General features: G+C 45.8%; 2 protein-coding genes across 7 annotated transcripts in view; one reads left to right on the top strand and one right to left on the bottom strand.

Annotated features, from left to right (window-relative positions):
- The first annotated feature begins 1239 nt into the window (after positions 1-1239).
- Positions 1240-15402, top strand: NTAN1 (N-terminal asparagine amidase). 4 transcript variants are annotated; one of them, XM_037141218.2, is made up of 10 exons: positions 1240-1406; positions 7406-7508; positions 7585-7650; positions 7949-8057; positions 10196-10269; positions 11555-11608; positions 12162-12215; positions 13161-13258; positions 14559-14672; positions 15078-15402. In XM_037141218.2, the coding sequence occupies exons 1-10, from the start codon at positions 1326-1328 to the stop codon at positions 15255-15257; spliced, it is 933 nt and encodes a 310-aa protein (XP_036997113.2). In that variant the 5' UTR covers positions 1240-1325; the 3' UTR covers positions 15258-15402. The 4 variants fall into 4 exon arrangements, with proteins under 4 accessions (XP_036997113.2, XP_036997115.2, XP_036997116.2 ...); XM_037141220.2 differs by lacking the exon at positions 11555-11608; XM_037141221.2 differs by lacking the exon at positions 7406-7508 and having other exon boundaries at positions 1318-1406.
- Positions 15403-15919: 517 nt separating this feature from the next.
- The window catches only part of PDXDC1 (pyridoxal dependent decarboxylase domain containing 1), a 52388-nt gene continuing 43126 nt past the window's right edge, over positions 15920-25181 (bottom strand). For all 3 annotated transcript variants that reach the window (XM_037141215.2, XM_037141216.2, XM_053672126.1), the window contains 8 exons: positions 23754-23859; positions 21688-21859; positions 20940-21058; positions 20535-20656; positions 19453-19545; positions 19283-19379; positions 18240-18344; positions 15920-17726 (listed from right to left, as the gene is read on the bottom strand). In XM_037141215.2, coding sequence (XP_036997110.2) covers positions 17467-17726; positions 18240-18344; positions 19283-19379; positions 19453-19545; positions 20535-20656; positions 20940-21058; positions 21688-21859; positions 23754-23859 — 1074 coding nt within the window. In that variant the 3' untranslated portion in view covers positions 15920-17466. The remainder of the gene's footprint in view (positions 17727-18239; positions 18345-19282; positions 19380-19452; positions 19546-20534; positions 20657-20939; positions 21059-21687; positions 21860-23753; positions 23860-25181) is intronic.

Genomic DNA, 25181 nt, shown 5'->3' with positions numbered 1-25181 from the left:
TGGCTTCTCTCTGTAACCAGGTATGTGACTTAAAGCTCTTCATTTTGTTGAGCTGCGAAGTGGAAATCATGTAGCTACTGTAAGCTGTGAATATTTGGTGGAAATGTATGTCAAGTTAGTTAATAGCTGCTTGGCTACCTTGTGAGAAAGCCTAAAACAGGAAGCACTCCACAGAAAATTCTTTTTAAGACAGATAACTGTCATTTCACCCATGTTACTTGCTGATTCCAACTTAAGAACTGAACTGAAGGGGCGGGGCCAGAGTGCTCCCCCTGCCAGGCCCTGCCAGCTGTGGTGGTTCTTAACTCCTGTCCTAGGGAGTGTTCCGAAAAAAAAAAATGAGAAGGTGGAATATAGATAATTGCATTTGAATAGTTTTTTTTTCCTCCATGAGATGGCTCCTCTTTCACCTCACCACCTTTTAAATTACTTTTTGTTAATGTAGAGTTGGATCTACTTGAGTGATATTTCCAAGTTTTAGAATAGAGAACCCCAGACTATTACCAGGGTGCTGAATAGGGACTGTTACGTTATCTTGCTGATCTTTACTCCCGCCTATGAGTGCCAACTGGATGCCAAGTGCCAGGTGTGATTGATGATTTCTAAATGTGGAGCTAGCCAAGTTCAGGCTCTTATTTTCCCAGTTTAAATCTGATGTGGTCCTGGCTAGTGTGGTTCAGGGTATTGGGCCTGCAAATCAAAAGGTCGCTGGTTAGATTCCCAGTCAGGGCACATGCCTGGGTTGAGGGTCAGGTCCCCAGTTGAGGGCTTGGGAGAGGATGTTTCCCTCTCCCTTCCCCCACCTCTAAAAGTAAGTAAATAAAAGAGTGTGGTGTGCGTTTATCACTGAATACAATCCTGTGGTGCATTACACTTTCCCAACTCGGACTTGCTCAAGGTTACAACAAGATGCAGTAGAGCTGTGATGTGAATAGGCACTCAGCCCCCACACCCCGCAGTGAAGCCAGGTTACCAGATTTGGGAACTAAGCTATGGCTCTGAGTAAAGGATCTCGAGTTAAGCCCCACTACCCTACCTTCATTTCCACGCTTGTAGGACCACATTTCCCAGCGCCCCTTGCGGAGGAGGCTGGCCGCCGTCCTCCCTCGAGTTTAGACTACACTCCCCATGGGGCCTTGCGGCCCCGCCCTGGGTTTCCTCACCTAGGGGCTGCGCTGTCTCTTCTTCGGACTCCACTTCCCGTCGGCGCTAGCGGCGGGGCGGGGGCGGGGCGGGGCGGGGCGACCCGGGGGCTGGGCCGGCGGGCAACCGGCGGCTGGGGAGGCCATCGCCTCCCTGGGCCTGCCGGAGTGGCTGCCTCCGCGATGCCGCTGCTGGTTGAGGGGCGGCGAGTGCGGCTGCCGCAGTCTGCTGGAGACCTCGTCCGAGCCCACCCGCTTCTGGAGGTGAGCAGGGCCCGGGCGGGGGGCTTCGAGGCAGCCCGAGCCCTCCACACCCCACGGTAACCACCCGCTCCTCCCCGAAACGGACTTCAAACTTGGCGCAGCTGAGGTGCTGGCGGCATATCCGGAGCTCGGGCCGCTGGCAGTCAACTTTATGCCTTCGCTGGAAGCATCTGTGGAGCTTTTACCTTCTTTGGACCTTAGAGGGCATCTGCCGAAGCTCCTTTTTTCTAGAGGGAGGGCGGGGCCCAGAGAGGTTAGGTGACCCGTGCAATGTCGCACAGCAGAGGGGCTTGAAGGCAAGCCGGGACCCCCTGTTCCCAAACAGGGCAGTCCCAACCTGCAATCCTGACTTGGCCCCTTTTGGGCAAATCTGGTTTGGGCAGCCGCCCTTGCTCACCAGCACTTGGCGGGGATCCCCACCCCCTGTGAACGCTGCACCGTTTTGGGGGTTCTCAGGAAGCAGGAGATTATTTAGGACAGCAGTTGGGCAGGGGTATCCTGGCAGGTCCCCTACACTCTTTGCCTCCCTCCCCCGGGGCATAGGGCTCCGGTTATTTTTAGCCAGAAGAAAGGGCCCTGCTTTTTCACAGCTGGGCCGAGTTGAGGACCACGCCTAGACGGCAGGGTTTGGGTTTGTTTTCCTGCTTTTGTCCTCAAATAGATCTCAGAACCCTCAGTCCATGCTTATGCAGAAACGGTTTAGAGAGGGGTTTTTTACTTAAAAAAGAAAAGCGGGGGGGGGGGGGGGGGGGAACCAAACCTTCACTTGCCCCAGTTCCAGTTAAGGGGGAGTCAGTTAATTGACTTTAGTGATACTTATTGAGTCCCTAAAAGCTCCTATGTTCGGCACTGTCCTGTGTTTGCCTCTATCCCTACAATCAGGGCATATACAGTCTATTGAGGGGGGGGGGATTTAATCACAGAATCATTCAAATACCATAAAATGTTAAGTGCCGTAAAGCAATAATGCCCCTTTTCACTTTGAGATATGAAATGCAAAACTTGATCTGGTCTATAGGCTTAGGGGAGGTATTCCTGAAGATTCCCCTTTAACAGTTGCATAGATTGTAATTATTTTTGCCTGCATGCTAGTTTTATTTATTCTCCCTTGATCCGTCCCTCAGCGTGTAAGCTTCCTGAAGGCAGATAGAGTCTTTGCCCTGTATCCTCAGACCATAGGGCAATGGAAGATGAGCCTGGAAATGGATCTGCACTCTGTAGATATTTGTTCCAGAAATGAGTGAACAAAGTGATCCCAAGGGCTACGAGGTGTTACCTGAAAAGGGGACAACCCAGTGAGTCTCAACTTTGCATTTCTAGAAAACATCAGGAGTAGTTGCCAACACATTCTGAGTACCTAGCAGACACGAGGCATAGTTCTAAGTAAGCACTGTCCTTGTACTGTGTCACTGTCACACCATTAACTAGTGAAGTCAGCAGTAGGACTCACCAGGGGGAAAAAAGGCAAGCTGCCGAAAAAACTAGGTGACACTCTACTTTTATGTCTGTTTGAAAATTTCTGCGACAGAAATTTAGAAAAAGATCAGTGTCCAAGACAGCCCCGAGTGTAGAGAGAGGGGGGTGTGGGCATATATCATGACGGCTGGCCCCTCCTGAAGGGGTTTGGCCTGTTGAGGCAGATGTGGCCTAGAAAGGCTGTGTGCAGTGGGGACCAATTCACGTTACAGAAAGGTGGCGGAGGGAAGGTCCCTTTCTTTTGCAGCGGTTTAAGGGAAGGAGGGTGGAGGCATGAGAGATTTGAAAAGGGGAAGAGAGGGGAGAGCTTTCTAGCTGGGGAGGCTAAGACTGCTCCGATGGACAGGAGGGGAAGGGTCGCGAGGGCAGACGGTCTAGCCAGTTTCCTTGGCACAGAGAGGGGAAGAAGGGGAGGGGTGAAGATAAACCAGAGGGGTAGGTCTTACCTGGATTAGAGGAGTTTGGATGGCTCTTTCAACTGATAAGCAGTGGGTGGAAGTGAAAGGCTTAACTATTTTTCTATAACAAGTAGTGTGTCCTCTTTATTTTAAAAAAATATCAGAAAGAAGAAAATCTTTGACATAACTACTGTTCACATTTTGGTCAATATCCTTTCATAGGTTTTTCTTTGTATATGATATACTTTTAAAAATGAGAGTATACTATAGGTTTTATGATGTCTTCTTCATGTAATAATATGTTGTAAGTAGGCAGTGACAAGCCTGTGCCTAACTAAGCCTAGCACAGAGTAACAACAGTAATGACAGTAACGCAGTGGACCTCGCTGAGCACCACTGTCTGTGAAGTAGGTGCTGCTGCTCTTCCCATTTTACAGGCGATGACTGCGAGGCATGGAGCCCTGGCAGTCTCTCTAGCTGCACTGCTCAGTGTGGCCGCCAGCAGCCGCGTGTGGCTGTTTACATTTAAATTCATTAATATTTATAAACTTTAAAAATGAGTTCCTCAGTTGAACTAACTACATTCCAAGTGATTAACAGCCACACGCGGCTGCTGTATGCGACAGCAGAGATGCAGATTGTGGCCATCACTGCAGAAAGTTCCTTTGGGCGATGCTACGAAAGTCTGCTCTTAACCAGCAACTGGATGCCCAGTAACCAGTCTTGCAACATCTTGTTTAATGGTTCCATAGAATTCCACATGTGAATGCAAAGTAACTTTGTTCCTACTCTTTTCTTTAAAAAAGATTTATTTATTTTCCGAGGGAGGGGGAGGGAGGGAGGGAGAGAAACATTGGTGTGAGAGAGAAACTGATCTGTTGCCTCTCTTCTGTACCCCGACTGGGGGAGACCCCGAAACCCAGGCTCTTTCCCTGACAGGGACTCATACTGGTGAGATTTCACTTTGCAAATGATATCCAACGAAGCCACACTGGTTAAAGCTGTTTTTACTTTTAACCGTGTAAAATACTTATAATCTTTTACTATTACAAACATTCACAGAACCAAATATTTATAAACCCCGTAATTATTCCTACAAGTGAACTTGCTGGGTTCAAAAAGTTTGGGTTTTTTTTTTTTGAGCGGAAAAGTTATGTAACAGAATCTGTGTTTTGAAGCGGTTATGCTGGCAGCCATCGAGGAGGACAGCGTGGACAGCAGAGACCTCGGGGGTCAAGGAAATGGGTGGGGAGTGGTGGCAGTCGCCCCCAACCAATATGCTCTCAGTTAATCCTCACACAATCTACGGAGTGGCCAGCACCATCCCATTTCCCAGAGGAGGAGATGGAAGCACAGGGTCAGGAGTGTGCACGGGGTCACTCGGTGAAAGGCAGGCCACTCCAAGGCCCGCATTGTCTTGCTTGCTGTCTGCTCGTAAATTCGGTGGCAGGAATTTAGATGAGATCATGAAGGAATGAAATAAGGTAGCACAAGTGGGAAAGAAGGCTGTTTTGAGAGCTATACCTGTTAATAATTTCTTAGCACCATGCTTTGCAGTTCGCAAAACAGTTTTATGCCTGCTCTCCTGTTTTTTGAAGGAAGAACCGACAGAACATAGCAAGGGCGAAGGGTCTGTGATCCTCCTTGAAGGTACAGCCAGGTGACTGGCGAACACAGGGGGCAGCAAACTACGGCTACAGGCCCAATCCTGTTCGTGGATAGCTTGGCAGCCCAGAATGGTTTTTACATTTTTAAATCGTGGGAGAAAAATCTAAAGAGTAGTATTTCGTGACTTGTGAAATTATATGAAATTCAGATTGTCCCCCATAAATAAAGTTTTGGGGGACACAGCCAGAGCTGGGCATTTACGTGTGGGCAGTGCTGCTTTCGTGCTGCCTTGCACGGTCTGCAAAGCCCCTAATGTTTACCGTCTGGCCTTTTCCAGAAAAGGGTTTGCTGCCCTTGGGTTAAGAGAAAAGTGCCATTGAATAGGAATTGGGAAATGAGGGTGAGGAGTAGCACAGAAAAACCAATGGAAAAGAGATTTGTGTTTTCAGTGAATTTTAGTGTCCAGAGAATAAATATCAAAAGTTGAGAAAGCTGGGGCTGTTCTTATTTCAGAAAGGATGTGAGTTTATAAGGTAGGGCTGGCTGTGGGTTTTCCCACAGAGAACTTTGGCTAAACTTTATTTATTTCTTCAAGTGGAAGACTGATGCAACCTACCAGTTTTGCCTAGTGACATTCTGTCCCAACAATCCATTCTTCTTTTTGCGGAGGGAATAGCAGAAGCTATGTCCAAAATGTCTGGTTTTTGGTGTTGGGTATGAAAGTGATAATCATTTCTCATGAGTAGCTTTGTTTTGGGGTGGTGGCCCAGCTGTGAAAATGAGTGGTAAAAACTCACCTTTACTCCCTCCCTGCCCCTCTTCCCAAAAGAACAAAGCAAAGGTATGTATTAAAGGAATGATACAAAGGAAATTCTGGATTCTCCTTCGTTATTTTGAATTGAGGTGAGGTGAAAAGTGGTATGAAAATGAGAAGTGTTCTCCTGTCAACGATCAGCCACATTTCTTTCTTGGACTCCACAGCAGGCAAAGCTCGCAGGCCAGTCTAGTTCACTGCAGCTCCCTTAACTCTCAATTCCTTTCTTAAATCAAGGGCTGGTCTCATTCTAATCGCTGCTTTGCTTCCAATTAATGGAGGTTCGTTAAAACACTATATAACTCATCGAGTTGGTTGTTGTGCTGTTCTGATACGTTGTACTAACGTAAATGCACACCAACCATGAGCGATGGCTAGAAGCCTGTTCAAGGCTTTAAAAGCCGTTCTCCAGACAACACATGCATGCTCAGTGTTACACATCTGGGTGAGAGTTTGTTCCTTTGGTTTATTTACTGCAGGTAAGGAGGTTATGATATTTAGACTTGTAGCAACTTGGATTTTTGAGAAAAAAAATGTGTAATTCAGTTTTCATTTAAAAGTTTTTTATATAATTTTATTTATTTCTTAGATTTTATTTATCTTTAGAAAGGAAGGGAAAGAGAGAGGGAGAGAAATATCAACAAAATGTATGGTTGCCTCTCGTGTGTCCCCTGCTGGGAACTGGCTTGCAACCCAGGCATGTGCCCTGACTGGGAATCGAACCAGCGACCCTTTGCTTCACAGGCCCATGCTCAATCCACTGAGCTACACCAGCCAGGGTTCATTAACCATCTAAATTTTTTCCCAGGTTTACTGCCTAAGAATTTATACAAATATTCGATTAAACAAAATGTTGACATCTAATATTTATATATCCTTTTTGCAAATTTGCCCCTTTTTGGTCTTTTACTTTAATAATAATGTAACTACATCATAAAAGATTTAAAGATTAAAGACCGCAGTTAAATTACTTGTTTGCCCTGTTCTAACGTAACCAAGCTCATAACGGTAAACTTCCTTCTAGTATTTTTTCCTAGGTATAGCAGCATTTTAGCATGGTAGTGTTAAGAACATATTTATAGCTTTACATTTTTTATACTTTTGTATCTTGCTTTTAAGTGTACATTTCAAAACTAGTTTCCCATAGTCTTCCTTTTCCCTGGTGGTGCAGTTAGTAGTTGTGAGTTGGCTCTGCACAATTTACTTACCTGTCCTATTGGTGCTCCCAGCTTTTTGCCGCCCTAAATCATACAGAGATTTGGGATTATTTACAGAATGGGATAGCAGATTAGGGGGTAGGGAAGGTCTTAACCCCTCTACCTCTGTAAAGCAAGTAAAGGAGGGATGTGGTTTCTGAGCCTCTGATCCACTAGAGATTCACCTATAAGCTGAATCTCTTTACAGTTGTAAAACTGTGGAGAGTCTCATATTCTTTAGTTAAAAAACTGTGAAAAAGGATTTTTGTATCTCATTCCACAGGCACTAATACCTTGTTTTATAGGTTAAAACAGAACAAACTTATTTTTTTGCATTGTTCCCCATGAGAGTTATTTTTGTTTTAGCCTTTCTGTCAAGTAACACACACACCTCAGCCCTACAAGTGTGTGTTTCCCACTTGGGGCACACTTGGCTCTCTCCACCTCTCTAGTTACTCAATTGTCACTAATTTCCATCACTATTTTATTTTTTTTTTAATTAAACAGGAAAGAGCCAGACTTCTCAGAGGTCAGTCTGTTCAACAAGTGGGACCCCAGGGCCTTCTGTATGTTCAGCAAAGAGAGCTTGCAGTGACCTCCCCAAAGGATGGTAGGTTAGGAAGCAGTGAATTGGGCATTATCCCAAAAGGCTATTGGATATTTTATGTTATTTCTTTTTTAAACAGGCTCCATCTCCATTCTGGGTTCTGATGATGCCACCACTTGTCACATTGTGGTCCTGAGGCACACAGGTATGGCAAGAGAGACGAAAGGAAATCATTACTTAAAGTGACCCAACATTTGGGACCATTCATTTCTTGATTGGAGTGTCTTGGTGTCCTCTCTGAGACCTGACCCCGCTTACCGTTCTGGTCTGCATGGTGTCTCCCTGTGGCCCTGGTCAGAACGGGTTGTCTGGGCAGCACAGTTTCTGCTTTTCCTTACAGGACGTTCAAAGATGAGGCGGTCCGAATGGACGGGAGTAGACCCGGCCTGCCTACTGAGTTCTCACTGGGAATAACATGAGTCCTTTCACTCTTTGCTCTTCAGGTAATGGGGCCACCTGCTTGACACACTGTGATGGAACCGACACCAAGGCTGAGGTCCCCTTGATCATGAACTCCATAAAATCCTTTTCCAACCACACTGAATGTGGAAGGTGAGCTTCACACTACTCTGTTTTGTGGTATCAGGAACTTTGCACCTGTGTGTAGAGGAAATCGCTGTGGAAGCTGTACAGAAGCACAGAATGTCACTGTCACATATCTGTCTTATTCCCCTGGAGCAGAGCTGGGCCCAGCATGGCCTCTTGTCAGTAGTCGTTGAGTGAATGAATGGGCGATGGGTGAGCAGGGAAGCAGTGCTGGAGTGTAAATGAAAGGTGTGAACTTGCACCTGTAGTTTTACTTTTAGTAGTGTATTTTTAGATGTTCGTATGTCAGATGTTGCTTTTGAGATGTTGCTTTTGTTATTCCCCATATGTAGTATCTAGTATCTCTTCATTCATTCATCCCTTCAGCAATTATTTATTGAAAGATTCCTGTGAGCAAGAACTTGTGACAGGTGCCAAGGACATAGCAGTGGACAGAGTAGACCAGACCTGCCGCCACTGTGTTCATATTGTAAGGCAAGGAGCCATTCAGTAAGCAGAGTAGAATATTAAATGGTGGGCAGGACCATGGAGAAAAACACGGCAGGAAAGACGGGATGGCTGACAGGCTGGGGGTACAGTTTTAGGTGCCAGTACTTCAGTGGTTTCATCGTGGACTCCTTACAAGAGCTGACGTCTGGCCTGGCCGTGCCTCACAGCATCCAACCCTCCCTGGTTACAGGAAGTGTCACCACCTCCACAGCTGTGGTCACTGTGACTCAGCTGAGCTGGACTCACACAGCTAGTTAGTGGTAGGCCCATGACACGGGTCTGCCTTGTGCTCACACCCCTGTCCCACTCTCCTTTCTCTCTCATTAGGCAGACTTTGTGGGCTTTGCTTTCATTTTATTTGAAATCTAAGGTAGCCATTGAATGAACTAGTTCTCTCATGTACGAGTTCTTAGAATTCCAGGGATATTTTTAAGCCTCTCAGAGTTTTACTAGTACAACAGAAATCAGTTTTTAAATTTAATTCTGTTTCTGCCTGTGACACAGGCTGGGCCAGCTTTACAGGCACGCGACCTGTGCAGTTGCTGAACAGCCTTTTCATTTTGCAATGGGCCCCACTGATTACACAGCGGGACCTGGCCACAGGCCCGGCTCCGTGATTCTGGGAACGCACTTGTGAGATAGCCCTGTTCTGTTCGTGGAACTCTCATGGTCATTTGGGAAGGTTTGCTGCAACCACGATGCGGAAGGCAAACCTGTAGCCCCATGTTGAGCAAAGCCATGGCGATGACGGCTCCTCTCCCTGTAGGTGTCTGTTATGGGGCCACTCGATGCTTCAGCCCGTGCTTGCTTCCTTCGGGATTCCAGCCATTCCTCACGGCCCTGTGAAATAGAGCCGCACTTTCCAAAACCCTAGTCCCCAGGTTGTTCCAAGTTGTGGACTGGTGGCTAGTAGACAAATTATCATGGGAAACATGGGGATAAACAAAGTTAGTTTGATTTTGTCAACTCTTGGACTTCTGAGGGCTTTTCTTTGCTAGCGCGCATTGTGACTCCTGGGGAGGGGTTACAGTAGGCAAGATTTCCCACACGTACTTAACTGCAAGAACACTGTTCTGTTTCATGCGGCCAACTTTTCGGGGCTTTAGACAGAAACCCAGTTTCCTTCTCTGTGGGGTGGAGAGGATCATTCCTCTCTCCAGGAGAGGTGGGCATGAGGGGGACAGTTCTGTGGAGGGGCCACTTCAGTCTCTGCACAGGACAGGCGTAGTCAGCGTAAGCTGTCCTCCCTCCCTACTTCTCCACCCCCGTTCCCCTTAGGCGAGGACACTGAAGATGCTTTAGGGAGGTGTCCTGCTTTGGGTGGGTAAATAAGTGCGATAGAGTCATACTCTTCTGGAGCAAAGTTCCTCACTTGCTGGATCAAGGTGGCATCATATTTGTGATGATATAAATCCACTTAGCCACTGGGGTTCCTGGACAGGGTCTCCAGAAGCTTGCCTGGCCTGGGCAGCCTCACCATTTACCCCAGGGAGCCACACGGTCTCCTGTGTGTGTGTGTCACGGCACGAACAAGGCCCAGGAGCACTGCTGTAGCGTGAGGGCTCACGGAAGCCGAGAACCGCCATTCACAGCAGAACCATTGCACTCTTGCTGCTTCGTGCTGGCCTCTGACCCCCGTCCCATCTCTTTGCCAGGCTGGAGGTGCACCTCGTGGGCGGCTTCAGTGATGAAAGGCAGTTGTCACGAAAACTAACTCATCAGCTTCTTAGTAAGTGCACTGTTTTTTTTTCCCCACCAATTTGGTAAAATTTGTACCCATTTTTCCTTGAATAAGTCCAGGGAGGACACAGTTGAAGAGGGGCACACCTTCCTGGAGTGACATGAACTGCTCAGCTAGGAATCTTCTATAAAGACTGAGCAGCAGAGAGCTGAGTTTTTAGGGGCTAACTGGATGGGGACAAGAATTACGGAAAAACAGAACCTCCCTCCAGGCAGAAGTGGCCATTTTATTTTATTTTTAAAGATTTTATTTATTTATCTTTAGAGGAGAAGGGAAAGAGAGGGAGAGAAATATCAGTGTATGGTTGCTTCTCATGCGTCCCCTGTTGGGAACTGGCCTGCAACTCAGGCATGTGCCCTGACTGGGAATCGAACTGCGGTAGTTTGGTTTGAAGGCCCACGCTCAATCCACTGAGCTACACCAGCCAGGGCAGAAGTGGCCATTTTAATCTGAAGAAAATGAAAACACTGATCATACCATTTTTCCCTACTCAGTGAGCAAGAACATTTTAAGAAACGCATTGTTTTGTGTTAATTAACCGAGAGGCAGTGAGGGCACAGTCACACAGTACTGGACGTGCACTGGTACAACCTGTTGGGGAAGCAGTGAGGTCTGGGAGGGGTTCATGTCCTGTGATCAAGTCGTTCTCCTTCTGGGGGTCTGTTCTAGCACAGTAATCTGAACTGTGCAGATCTGTGCTCAGACAAGCAGTGGAACATGTACAGTAGGAAATAACCTAACATTCATCAGTAGAAGAGTAATTATGTAGATGTTAAAAAATAGGACTTAGGAGGAAGTTTGAATTCCACGGGAAAAAACATACCTGTGTACAAAACTGGGATATAAAACTGTCTGCGTGCCGTGAGCCCGGCCGTGCGCAGGCCTCAGCACAGCGTACTGAGGTCATGGGCATTCAAACCCAGGTACTTCTACCACTAAACCCATTACCCCTTATAATCTCCTGTATTCGCCGTAGTTTGTCAGTGCTCAAATTTTGACTGAGAATCAGAAAAAAAAACTTACTAGGAAGAGTAAAAATCTTGAGTCAGTTTATCCCCTCAAACCTCTCAGAATGGAGAGGAATGGAAAGCCTTGGTCAGTCACCTTTGGGCTGGAGGCTAGGAGCACGCTGTCACTTAGAGCGAAGGGATCCGTGGCGTCAGGTCACGCCAACCTGGCCTCCGTCCTTCTGTCCCCTTCTTGACTTGCTTAGGATATATTCTGCTAATTAAAGGAGTTTTTCTGATGTCCAGTTTTAAAATTCTGATTGTAGGTGAATTTGACAGACAAGAAGATGACATTCACTTAGTGACATTATGTGTGACAGGTAGGTTTTGCCATCTTTCCCAAAGCAAAGCTATGAATTTCAGAGACATTTTGCCCTCAACCTGAAGCAGGACCTAGCGTCAGTACCTCACTCCTAGAAGACACAGTTTGCTGTGCTTTGCTGACATTTGTTCTGGCTTTTCCATCTGCTGGAATGGCCTTCCCCTCCTTCCCAACGTCCAGACCATGCTCAGCCTCAGTTGAGATGCTGGCGCCCTTTAGTGCAACTCATCTTTCCTTCCTTGGGATTTTCAGTAGCCTCTGTACTCCTGGGCGGAAGAGACCACCCGCCCCCCCCAGCAGGCGCTGCTGCCTTGAGTGGCAGACAGCGGGGCGTGTAGACGGTTGGGCGGTGCTAACTCTGCAAGTGGCAGTTTGTTCCATATGAACCTGAATGCTCTGGGCCTCGTCAAGGAGGCAGGGCCCCCCCCTTTCATTGTCTGTTTTCCCCCTTTTGCAGTGGGGGCTCCTTCTTGGCCTCTATTATAAAGTGAAAGCAATTGTTCAGTATTTCTTAAAAATTGGATCTTAAAAAAATTGTTTTTGTTTATTAGAATTAAACGACCGGGAAGAAAATGAAAACCACTTTCCAATCATTTATGGCATTGGTAAGTAGTATATTTACTTGAGGGTTGAAGGCTGGCCACCCGCTGACGAGGCAGGCTCCAATTAGAGGCCGATGCTGTGACCTAGTGAGCCCCCTGATGTCAGTATGTCACAGGCTTAGGTCCCTGTTTGCCAGGGGACCCTGGGCAAGCAGCTTACCTTCTCTAAGCATTATCTACAGAGGGAGGAAGGGTTCACATCCGAAGCCTGGGAGGAGAAAGCCAGGCAGCAGGTACACAGCGTGGACAGAGCCACCGGTAAGGGGGATGTTTGGTGGCACTGTGCCCACCTGAGGCTGCCAGGTGTGCTTTCCTCCAGCAGGGGCTTCAGGGGCCGGAGGGGGCCTAAAATGTTCTTACATGTAGGAAACCAAGTGAGGTTTTGGTTGAGAACAAAGATCCTACAAAGAAAAGTATTAACCATCAGATGAGGGAAAATCCAGCAACTTCCACTCCAGTGACGGCTGCTAAGACTTAAGGATATAATAGGGTGAAACTGGCTGTTACTTGCAGAGAGCTTCTACCATATCTGTAATATTTTACATATTTAGCTGGGTAGTGGGTGTACAGATGTGCATTATTTTATTCATTATAACTTTGTATATGTCTAAAATGGGTAGGAAAAATTGGAAAACAAACAAAAACACCAGACTTGGCCTTGATCACACCCAGCCACTTGCAGACATATTTGGTCACGGGGCCGGCCAGGAGGGCCTTGCCCAGGGGGCGCCGGCGCTCGGCCCGGGACAGTCTCACTGAACCTAGTTCAGCTTAGGCCTCATGTGAGTGAGATGCGTGGCTAAAAGTAATTTTGTTTCATTTCCATTCGCTTCTCTTTTTGAGAGAGACTTGTCCATATTCTGTTATGTACAGTGGGAGAACTGTAGGCCTGTGCAAAGTTTCCATGTTTGTCTTTCGCCAGCTCAGTCAGCCTGTTGTCTCTCACAGCCGTCAACATTAAAACTGCAGAGATTTACAGAGCCTCCTTCCACGATCGCGGGCCGGAGGAGGAGCTGCGTGCTGCACGCGCTTTAACAGGAGGACCAGTGAGTCTGCAGTTACCTTTGTGTTAGGGGTTAAGGAAAAAAGGGGCAGCAAACCACAAAGCCTTACAGACCTTAGAAATGAAAACTTCATGTCAGCTTCTGTAAAGCTGTGGGTTAATCATGCCCCTCCCCCCAAAACACACACACTGAATGCTTTTAGGTTATAAGTTCAAGACCCCACTTCTCCGCCTTGAAGATGTAGAGGGAAGTAATATGAACCCCAGTATCTAATCCAAACAGAATGAACCTCTTTTACTGTCTAAGAACTACCTACAAAGAGCCAGGAAGGGGGAAAGAGAAGCTTCTTTCCTCTTTGCCTGGGATCATATGCTCCTTGGGACCAAGTCACTGAAGAATGACCTGCTGGAACAAACTGATCAAAAGACTGATCAAATCACCTTATTAAAGTCTAGTTGCCTCAGCATGTTTTTCAATTAAATAACATTTTAATTTTAAAAGAAAACGAAAAACCTAAGATTGGCATGCCATTTGAGGAACAGGCGGAAAAAATCCTTTAAAAATGCGTAGAGTGTGAAAAAAGAGAACTTACATTCAGAGCACCAAAAAAAAGATCTGCTCACTCAATGTAATGCTGACACTGCCACTGGAACATAATGTCTGGATTGAGAATGACCCATTTTGCCAGCCCTATAACATTTTTAGGGTTCCTTTTATAATTCCTCAAGTGGCATAATGGCCTTGATTTACATAATATTCAGAATGTACTTCAGTCTCAATAACCAAAACTGAACATTGCTGGTTAAGCTGAGAATGACCATTGACAAATTTGAGAATTCAGAGAATTGATCATTTGGCAAATTAGCATTTTTACAAACTGTTTTCCCTTTCTTTTGATGGGGCAACAGGCATGTATAAAGTTGCAAGGTAACTTAGCTGCTTGGGCATAAATAACAAGGTAGTGTTGTATGTAGCAACAGGGAATGTGGACTTCAGACACACCTGGGTTTGAGGCCCAGCTCTGCTGCTTACTGGGAGCGTGGCTGTGGCTGGCTCTGTGACCTGTCTGAGCCTCGGGTTTTCAACCAGAAAGGGAAGAGTGCCATTTTCCTGTGGGACTGTTGCCAAGACTAACAAAATAATATATGTTACCCACAAAGTGCAGTTACCAGACAGCTGGATATAGTAAGTAGCAGCTTTTGTTATTAGGAGACAAAATTTTAAAGCTTATCATTCAGATAAATGCCTTAACTGCCAAACTGTGCTGGAGTCTGCTTTCATGGTAGTGTTTGAGAAGCTGAAGGCATTCCTTAAATTCTGTCCTTGAAATGTTCTTTTTCAGATGATTAGTATTTACGATGCAAAGACAGAACAACTTCGTATAGGGCCGTACTCCTGGACGCCATTTCCACATGTGGATTTCTGGTTACAGCAAGATGATAAGCAAATATTAGAGGTGAGAATTTACAGGTTGGGCAAACCTTAACTCTCTGGACCCAAGCATCCTCGTCTGTAAGGAAAAAAGGGTTTAGACTAAAAGCTGCTTTTCTTTCATTGGGTAGTAGTTATTTTTAGGAGGCCACTGACAGGCCCCACTCACTTCTCTATCAGTTGGGGGATAAGGGATGCCCTGGATAGACACTGGCATGGATAAAGCACTAAGCAACCAACTGCTTTGTTTCTCATTAACCCCGTACACCTCCGTTCTTAGGTGATCTTACAATTTATATATATTTATATAGTGGTCCAAGAACATCCTAATTAACGTTTAAGAAACAAAAGTGTATTTTATTTGACATCTTTTATCAAAGTAGGGAACAGAGCGAGGATATTTTCTCATGCCTCAAATCTTGTCTTCCAGAACCTTTCCACGTCACCTCTGGCGGAGCCCCCCCACTTTGTTGAACATATTAGGTCTACCTTGGTGTTTTTAAAAAAATACCCATCTCCAACAAACACACTCTTTCCTGGAAATAAAGCTCTGCTCTACAAAAAAAATGAAGATGGCTTATGGGAAAAGATCTCTTCTGCAGGGAGCTAAAAATAGGAAATTACCAAAGCAACTTTTTGGCATGACAGAGACTATTGGTGGGGGTTGGACAGAATATGAATTTGGAATCCACATCTGTTGAGTCTTGGTGTCTTTCAGATGACTTTCAAAATAAAATCTTATTTTGGCAAAGGCATTTGTTTAAGTTTACTTTTTGTTTCCAGCTTTTCTTGTTTGGTTAGTAATAAGGGGCAGAGGAGAAGCCACCTGCCTCACTATTCTGTGACAGCTATTTCAGTTACTTAGGTAAGTATTTCCAATTCTATAAAACTAGTGAATAAAGAAAATTGTAATGGAATTTGCTTTAAAACTAATATTTAAAATAAAGTTCAGTGAGAATTTATACATTTCACAGAGGGTATTTTAGCACCCCAAAATATTTTAGAAGCATCAAATCCAAAACTGCTGTAAATACATTTCTAGATGAATGAGATGAAAAGTTTGGAAAGACAAACAGGGTTTGATCTCACTGTTTTGCAGTAATAACTTCCCCTGAGACTAAATTTAATCTGAGTGTTATATGAAACCACTGATAAATGCCCAAATTGTGATTCTTTGCAAATTTTACTTGAAATCTTTCTGAAGTTGCTATCTAACCTAAAAGAATTCACTATGCCCAATTAATAGTAAGATTTATGAACTGAACTCACTGGTAACAATTTGAAGAACCTTTATTGAAACCAACATTGAAATAGTATCTCAAGGGTGAAATTCTGTTTCAGCAAAACCAACTTAACAATTCCGAATATATATAAAAATGTCTAAAAATTAATCTTGTTAAAGGTGATAATTTCCCCTTCCCCCATTTTATCTGCTATATTTCATTGCACCAAATAAACAGGGAAGACTTCGATCATTTGCACCCCCCCAAAAAAAGAAAGGAAAATTGCATTTTGACAAGTACCAAATGTCAGAAATCACATTAAATCAGAATGTAATTATAGGCCTGCTGTGGTATAACTAAGGCTTCCAATACTACAGTCCACAAACCCAGTGTGGATTCCCACCGCCTAGAGGTTTCTCCAGGCTGGCTGCTGGACTAGAGGCACAGGGCCATCACCTAGGGTAAATGGAGGGGTGCCGTGCTTCCAGAACAGTGGACATGGGCAGTCATTAAGAGCTAACCTTCAGTTATTTTAGCAGGAGTCTGGCTTGATCAGCCTGGGAAAGGTAACCTGGGAACTTCTCAGGTTCTTGTTTCTGAGCTGGCCCCAAAGGGGTGAGCTGCTAGTGGAACAGAAGCTACAGAAGCTCCCATGTGAAACAAGTCACAGACTTATTTTAGGATTTAAATTTAACTGGGTGCTACATAGCATATTTACTATTAGGCTCTTAAGAGAAGCATCTATTGGGTTTTCAGATATGAAACACAGAAATGAGCACAGTCTGTTCTTTTGTGCCAATTTAAAAGCTTTACCAGTATTTAAAAATATACATATATATGGTCAAGAAGAGTCTTTGCAGTTACTCCTAATAGATGAATCCTTTAATTTGTTTACAAATAGTATATAAAGGGAGAAATGGATCCGTGGCAGAGGAAGGCCAGACAAGCACTGCCCCACCTAACTTGCTCGACAGCCTGCTGCAACTCGCACGGACACAGTCCTTCCATCGCCGGGGAGAGCAGCAGGTGGGGGTGGCAGGAGAGGGCTTCTCTGACACTCTTGTTTACAGTCCCACTGAAACAGACCCATTCTCCTTCAAGCCAACACGATCCAGTTGTGTACTGCAACCCGATCAAAGTAATCACCAACTAATGCAAGTGGCAAAAGCTGTCTGTCCTCTGCAGCAGTTCAACAGAACCTGCAGAGGTCTAAAGAAAACTGTCTTACCAAGAAGTTATGTGCAACCTAATAACTTATGCTTACAAAGGTAAGAGCAGGTGTTTCAAGTGGCAGGCACTTGACATTCTGAGTGTTCTTTGTGAATAAAAAGTGTTTATAGTAACTTGGGGATAAAATGTATTACTACAGTTGGGGTGACAGAAACAACAGCTGATCTCTATACCCATAAAATTAGACAAGTCAATTACCCCTCCTAGGAAGCCTGGCTTTCAGGCACATACTTGTGCAAAAATCCCACCTAAGCACAAATAACAGTAATTTCTCTTGTATTAGCATGTGGCACAGTTCACATTTTCAGTATAACTTCATCTTTCTTGACAAAATATTCAATACACTCTCAAACCAAACACTGAGTTTTATCTTAAGCTTTCGGGTTCTTCTACCTGTGGGCGGTCATCTTCTGGGCCCTGGACCCTGTTCTGGGAGTCTCCAGTCCGCTTGGCTTCCTGAGGGGTAGGAGCCCCTGGGTGTTGCTCGGGGCTGTGAGCCTCCAGGGCCCGTTGTTCCGGCCCACCAGACAGATGCTCCACTTTTTCTAAGTCTTCAGTGTGACTGACTGAGCTTGTCTCACTTAGAGCATCTGAACTTCTGAGAGACCTTTTAAAAGGCTTCTGGCCTAGAGAAAGATGGGAGGTACAGCACTGAAGCGCGGTAAAGGACACTTCTGCAATGGAGCTCTCCCAGCAACACATTCCAACCGTTCTGCGGAAATCCCCGGAATTACTGGCTCTGAAGCATTTAAGTGATGAGGCAAGAAAAGACAGCTGATAGGAGACTGACATGCTCCCAAGGCGGGGAACTTTTGAGGTCGCCTTAATAGTGAAAAACTCAGGAGCGTAAACACCAGGTTAAATATGATGCGAGCTCTGGAGACCCTACCTCCCCCCTTGGGAATGCAGTGGAGGTATTCCCCCATGGCTAAAGCCCAAGGCTACTGGAATGGTTATTTAAAGAGACAGCTGGTATTAATCGAAGATAAATAGGACTTTGGGTTAAACAACCAGGAAAACAAAGGGATGCAAGTAATACCAAATGGAAATACCATTACATGATGCAAAAAGGTCTATTTTCCCAAGAGAAATACCACCCATTTTCTTTAGTGTTAATGAACTCAAACATGCAGATGTACCTGGAAGTCTCTGTTTAGTGCGAGTGCCTGAGGGGGTCTGCGGTGGTGTTACTCCTGTACCTTGTACTTTGTAGACGTAAGTGTGTTCTGTGGATTCCAGAGAGCCTGCCAGGAAAAGGAGTAGAGGGGCGGTTGGAAATCCTGGCACGGGTTGCCTTGGGAGATGCTCCCACTCAGCCTTGTTCCCTGTTGAGCTTCCTCTGGCCACGCAGCCTTGCATAGACTAGTGGAGCCTTAGGAGCCCCTGAAACATGCCAGGAACTGGAGAAAGCCATCTCACGGCTGTTTATGAGTCCCGGCCCTGCTGGTATGTTTCATCCTTGCCTCCCCAGGTATCCTGTGTACATGTGAAAACACTCAGCCTGCAGTGTGGCTGGCCTCAGCATGCCTGGAGAGCCAGGCCCACGTGGGAAAGACCCTAGCTTCCCCCTCCGAGTGCTTTAGCAACCGTACTTTTAATGGATGCCTCTGCTAAAGGCTGAGGCGTGGTAGGCTCAAAATTAGATTATCTCTGGTTGTCATATGACAGTGGAGACATCATTTCCTGGGGAAGGGACAGAGGAAGGGGCTCCTGCCAGAACAAGAAAGGGGAAGTCCTATAGTTGGATATTATCTTCCCCAAACCCCAGCAACTTGTAATTCTTGCTGGTTGCCTAGTTTGAAATTCAACTGCCAGTTCTATAGACCAGTCTTTCAACTGTCCCTTTCAATGGCAGCCCTTCGCTGGGCGAAACACGAATGAGGACTGCAATATTAACACTGAAGCAAAATGCCCAGTCTTGAGGGTCTGAACAGCTGAGTGAACATGTTCTCTTTGGATTCCAGGGAAGTCTGCGGTGGGCAATGTGTCTCTGCTTCCGTGCCATCTCAGCAGGCGGGGCAGGAGAGGGAAGATGAGCCAGTCACAGGCACAGATTCCTGGCACGGTACCCAGGATAAAGCATGGGACGTACACGAGGCTTTTCAATCTGAGTGTGGGATCCCAGCGCATTTGGTCAAAACTCTCAAGGTACATGAGTCTGGGAGGAGGCTGTGAGTCCTACCTGCTGTTAGGTTAAAAGTTCTTCCCTTCTGTGAAGGCTGGACTGGAGAAAACCAATTCAGCACGGACCCTACGACAGGGATCTGGCGTAACACCCCCTGCAAAACACAACATTGCTCAACATCACCCTGTCCAGTCTGGCCCCCAGCCTGAGCCCCTCTGCAGGCTCACCTCTTCCAGAAGGCGCTCCTCATTGGCCTTCTGCAGTTGAACTTGAGCTTCCTGAATTCCTTTCCGAACCACTTCTGTCATGTTTTCCAGAAGCTGTGTTAAGACCAAGAAAAGCATCACTTGTCTAAACTTATCGCTTGGGGCCTAGAACTATTAACATAGCACTGAGGACATTTTTTGAAAGTCTATCAGTAACCAATTTTATACTTTAAGTTGCCAGTGTAAAAGTAAAATAGAAAATCAAATAAAAGGATAAAATAAAATGCTCAAGGAACCCTAGGCAGACATACCTTGAGGACCAGCCTCATTAGCCAAGGCACAGAGAAGTAACTGTCCCTATGGTCTGAATGTCAGATCGGTAGAAAAAACAGACATGCAGCTCCACCTTCGTGGGTGTGGAGTCAGAAGTGATACGATCAGGCTTGGAAGAAGCGTCGAGAAGTCCACCCAAGAAGGAATCAAGCTGGTTCTCAGCCTCATTTCAAACTTCCTTCTCTTGCCCATCCCTCCCAAAACTGAAACATGTAATACGTGTTTGTCTCCTTTCAGATCATTCTTGCTTTGGTCCCTTGTCTCTCCTTTTGAGTGATGTCTAATGCCTCAAATCTCTGGTTTGGAGAAGCAACTTTAAGCCTCACAGTCTACTCCTCCATGCCAACTGGCCATAGGAGCACGTCTGTTACTGGTGGGAAGTCCCATTACCAGAAACATGTCTCATTCAGACTCAGGACCCAGCCGCAACCAGGAAGTCTTCCCTGACCCTGTCAGGCAGAGTGAATACTCAGTAGCTACTGAGTATTCACATCTTCCTGAATGCTCAGCTACCCCTCACTTCTACCCCATGGCATTTACCACCTCACCCAGTCATATGCATCTCTTCTCCCAACTGGCTTATGAGTTCCCTGAGGGAAGGGACCATGTCAAATCCAATTGGCATTCCTGATGCCTGGCAAGATGTAACAATTTTGGGGGAATGAACCAATGAACAGACGTTTCTGAGGGTAGCACATTCCTCTGTGACTCTAGTTAGTTGCCCAGGCAAAACCCAAAAAAGGAACAAGATGCTCATTAGTCTTACAGACCCTTGAGTTTTCCTCAATTTCTCGGGCTGTGACTGCAATGGTCTCCACGAGTTCAGAAACATCTGTGTCGTCACTCCCCATGCCAATGTAAATACAGCTCTTCATACTTTTATACTCAGGGCCTGTGGGAACAAACAGCACACCCAGCTGGATAGCTGTCATGAGCCAGACATAGGCCTGCTTTTCTGTGTAACAGCACGACCACGTGCGACGGAGTTTCCCTATGGAGTGAGGAAGGAGAAAGGTTCTAAGGAGAAAGGAAGCCCAGGGAGGCTGCAGCGGGAAAGGAGCCACCTCAGTTCCCAACAAGAACGAAACCAACGTTTCCTCAGAGCCCACTTTCTCTCAAGCAAATCAGACGTGTCCTGGCAAAGTTCACAGTTGACTTATAAAAGATGTAGTTACCAATTTTAAATGTAAGGTCAGATTCCAGTTCATTTAACTTTTTCAGGAGTCCAGCATGAATTTTTTCCCCTTCTGGATCTAATTTCAAACTGTTCTTATCATCATTAGCATGTTCGTACCTATAAACAACATCAAACAACAATATTTAAATCTAGAATGTCAAATGTCTCTTCAGACACAGGATTACAGGGGAATATAAGCTCTGAGAGGTTAGCAAGGATGTGGGATGAGACAAACGGGCAAAGGAGCCACTCCTTTGTGGTTTCAAAATCACAAACTTTCAAGAATATCTCAAGGAAAGGCCAAACCTATAGGTCCATGAAATTTGGAGAGTGAGGGCAAGGTCTGGAAGTCTCATCATAAAAAAAGAGCTGTCCCTCCTCCTGGAAGGAGGTGGAAAGCAGCCACAAGGACACAGGCATGTGCTCTGCTAGGGAACCAGGTTCTTATTTTCACACGCCACGCACAGGAAACACCTATGAGGTGTGTGCCTGAATACATCTTGTCCTAGTAACTTGTGGGCTGGCACAGAAAGCACAAACAGCAACTGCTACTGAGGGCAGCGGTGGCCCCGTCGCCTGCTCCACTGCTTTTGTAAGTGCCCAGAACATCTAGATGAATTTTCAGTACACGTGTGTACTGTGACTACACACATTCATCTGAGATTGTTAAATTGGTTCAGAAACCACACACTACAGTGTTTATACGGCAAAGAGAAATTAACATCAGGAGCAAGCCAAAAGCATACCTGACAACCCCTATTCCAGGCCAGTTAGGATCATCAACATACAAGAGGCCCGCTGTTCCGGCCACTGCCTGCTTGAACTCCTCCCGCAGCTGCAGTGTACAGGTCAGGACAGGCAGCCGGCTTTGTATGCAGGCTACAAGCTGATCCATGTCATCTCCCCGAGTTCTTAAAGCTAAAAACATTCACAGCACGTTAGAGAAATGGTTAAGGAGTGGCTAACAAAGAGAGGGCAGGACTCCCATTTCCTCTACCAGAAAGGCCTACAGCTCTAGGAACATCGATTAGCTGCAGATGAGGAAGAAAAAAACCCACTAAAGAGGGAGCAAAATATATGGTGACAGATGATCTGACTTTGGGTGGTGGGCACACGATGCAACGTACAGATCATGTATCGTAGAAATGTACGCTTGAAATCTATATGACCATACAGACCAATGTCACCCCAGTATATTTAATTTAAAAATGCGTGTGTGTGTGTGTGTGTGTGTGTGTGTAACCAGCTCCTCCAGGTGTAGAGTTTTTTTCATACAAAGACAGAATTAGCCCCTCCAATTTAATACACAATGCAACTGTAATGTGGAAATCGGATTCTTCCCACAGAAAGATTCTGCTTAAGTCATGTTATGAACATCCTGTCGCAAGTTAAGAATGAAGAGGCAACTGTGCAGTTCTTTCTGCACGTTGACATCCTGGAAAGAAAAGGACTTTGGCGTGTTGGTGGCAGGGAGGTGGGGAGGCAGGAAAGGCAGGGTGATGACAGGACGGAACTAAGTCACGCCTGAAGCTCAGAGCCTGAGAGGCTTCAGGGAGCCCAGACATGTCACCACCACTGCTCCCCCGCGTCCCTCGACGCGAACGCCGCATGGGCTCTCACAAAGCCTCAGTTCTTGCTGCCTCAGTGTCCTCAACTTGTTTGTCCAGTTTTATAGACCAAACCTCTGGGGCTTGGCATAAGGACCCCACAGAGCAAAGCAGAGACTCCTAGAGAACCCCAAGGCCGCCAGCCACCTTCATGACAGCTTTTCTTTGCAGACAATTGCCTACACTTCCCTCCTTTGATGTCTTTGAGAAAATATCTTTCCCAAAATGTTGGAAATATCTCATAAAAGCTACCAAACATTTTCTGAAAATATTTAAATCATTTCAAACACAAAAAGCATAAAAATTTTAATATATCTTTCTTCAGCTTTTTTTTTTTTTAAATCCTTACCTGAGGACATTTTTTTTCATTGCTTTTAGAGAGCAAGGAAGGGAGTGAGAGAAACATCGATGTGAGACAAGACTGACTGGTCACCTCCCACATGTGTCTGGACTGGGGTCACATGTGCTGGGTTCCGGGATCATCCGAGCCCAAACTGGGGATCGAACCCACAGCCCTTTGGTTACAGGATGATGCTCCAACCAGCTGAGCCACACCGGCCAGGGCTTTAAACCTATTTTTAACTGTCTACTACAACATGCTAAGCACTATTTCAGGCTTTTTATATATTGAATACACGATCTCATTTGAATCTCTGTACCCTTACCATGAGGTAGCGGGGAACAGGTCTGGAGGTAAGAAACTTGCTCAAGGTCCCCACGGGTATGAAGTGGTTGAGGGGGCGCCAAATACCCAGGACTTTCTGTCAATCAAGTCCATGTACTTTTAGCTAGACTCCTTTCTTAAATGACTGAAACAGTGGTTCTCAACCTTTGCTGTCCCATTCACATCACCAAGGGAACTTTTAAAAATAAGATGCCTGATTTACTCTAGACCAAGTAAATCAGAATTTCTGTGGCAGAGACGCAGCTTGAACTGAGAACCACTGAACAGAAAAGGGTCACAAGACATCAAAACACAGGCTTTTTGTATATTGAGTATATATTCAAGTGACTTCAGAAGTCTCTATTTCTGTGAAATTACACTGGAAGGCTAATCTACCTACATTTAACCCAAAAGAAGCAGCCTCTTAAAAGAAAACAGACTGTCACAGGGCAAAGCTAACTAACCCACTGCCTGGAATTCACAGGTGTGTCACTGCTGCTTCCTAGAACAAAAGTGGCTCCAACCTGCGGAGACGAGTTACCTGCTGCTGTCATCAAAGGGCTGAACTTCAAGCACACGCCCTCCACTTCCAGATCTATGATGGTGAGGCCACTTTCAGGCACCAGCTGTTTCAGCTGTTCTCCCAGCTGCAGAGAAAAGTGTAGAAGAACATACTCTTGCAAGGAGAGAATCAAGTGTCTTTAGACTGACCCTGGCCTACTCAGCCAAGACCCAAGAGGCTCCTGGGAGGTTAATTTCCTTTAATCTTTTGATTTTTCTCTGAATACTATGGCAACTCCTTTTACAAATAGTACATTTTATATGTATTTTTTTCAAGATTTTATTTACTGCTCTGCACTGGATTGAGTGCCAGCCTATGAACCAAAGGGTTGCTAGTTTGATTCCCAGTCAGGGCACATGACTGGGTTGCAGGTTCAGCACTGTTCACTGTTTCCCGTCCTCCCTTTCTCTCTCCCTTCTCCTTCCCTAGAAATAAGTAAATAAGTAAATAAAATCTTTAGACTTTATTTACTTATTTTTAGAGAGAGGAGGAGAAAGGGCAAGAGGGAGAGAAACATCAATGAGGGAGAGAAACACTGACCAGTGCTGAACCTGCAACCCAGGCATGTGCCCTGACCAGGAATCGAACTGGTGACCTTTTGCTTTGTGTAATAACAACCAACCAACAGAGCCATCCTGGTCAGGGCTTTACACCTATTCTTAACTTTAAAAAAAAATCTAAGTTCACTTCAGAAAAAATCTAGGAAATAAAGGATAACCAAAAGAATAAAATAAAAATCATCCACGATACAGTGCTGAGAAACACCCCCGGTTGCCACGTGGTACACACCCACCCCGTCCTCCTGTGTGAGCGGTGTGTGTGTGTGCGCTCTGTTGTCAAAAACAGGATATTCTACACCCTGCCTACTGACCTGCACGTTTTTCAAATACCTTACGGCCACCTCCTTTCTTTCATAACACCAGCTACATGGCTTAACCTGGCTCTTCTGCACGTCATTGTGTGGATGGACTATAACACAAAACTCCCTGGGCTGGACATGTCCAATATTTGGCCACGACTGATACTGCTTTGCTAAGCATCCTTACATTGTTTACAACATTCTTTAGACTAAAACTCCTGGAGGTACAATTTCAGTGTCGAAAGGCAGCCAGAGCACAATGCCTTTGATTCATATTGCCCGGCTGCCAGGGGTGTTCAGTGGCCTCTGGCTTACGTGCTTCTGCTATCACTGCGGACCCTCACCAGAACCCCAAAGCAGCTGCACTGCAGTCCACATGGTGCAAGTTTGAAAGAAAAGAAATGGTCACACGAGGAAACGGAGGGAAGTCTGCTGGGAAGACGTGCCAGAAGTCACACAGTAAGAGAGGCGGTGACCTGACCAGGAAACCCCAGAACGAAGCCCAGCGCCTTCAGGGGGCTCCCTCCCACGGGCCCGATTTCCCAGAC

This window comes from Artibeus jamaicensis, unplaced genomic scaffold (genome assembly GCF_021234435.1).
Source record: "Artibeus jamaicensis isolate MK-2021 breed Jamaican fruit bat unplaced genomic scaffold, CSHL_Jam_final contig_729, whole genome shotgun sequence".
Lineage (NCBI taxonomy): Eukaryota > Metazoa > Chordata > Mammalia > Chiroptera > Phyllostomidae > Artibeus > Artibeus jamaicensis.
Note: the sequence above shows the minus strand (reverse complement) of the source record. Positions and strands in the feature narration are given on the sequence as shown.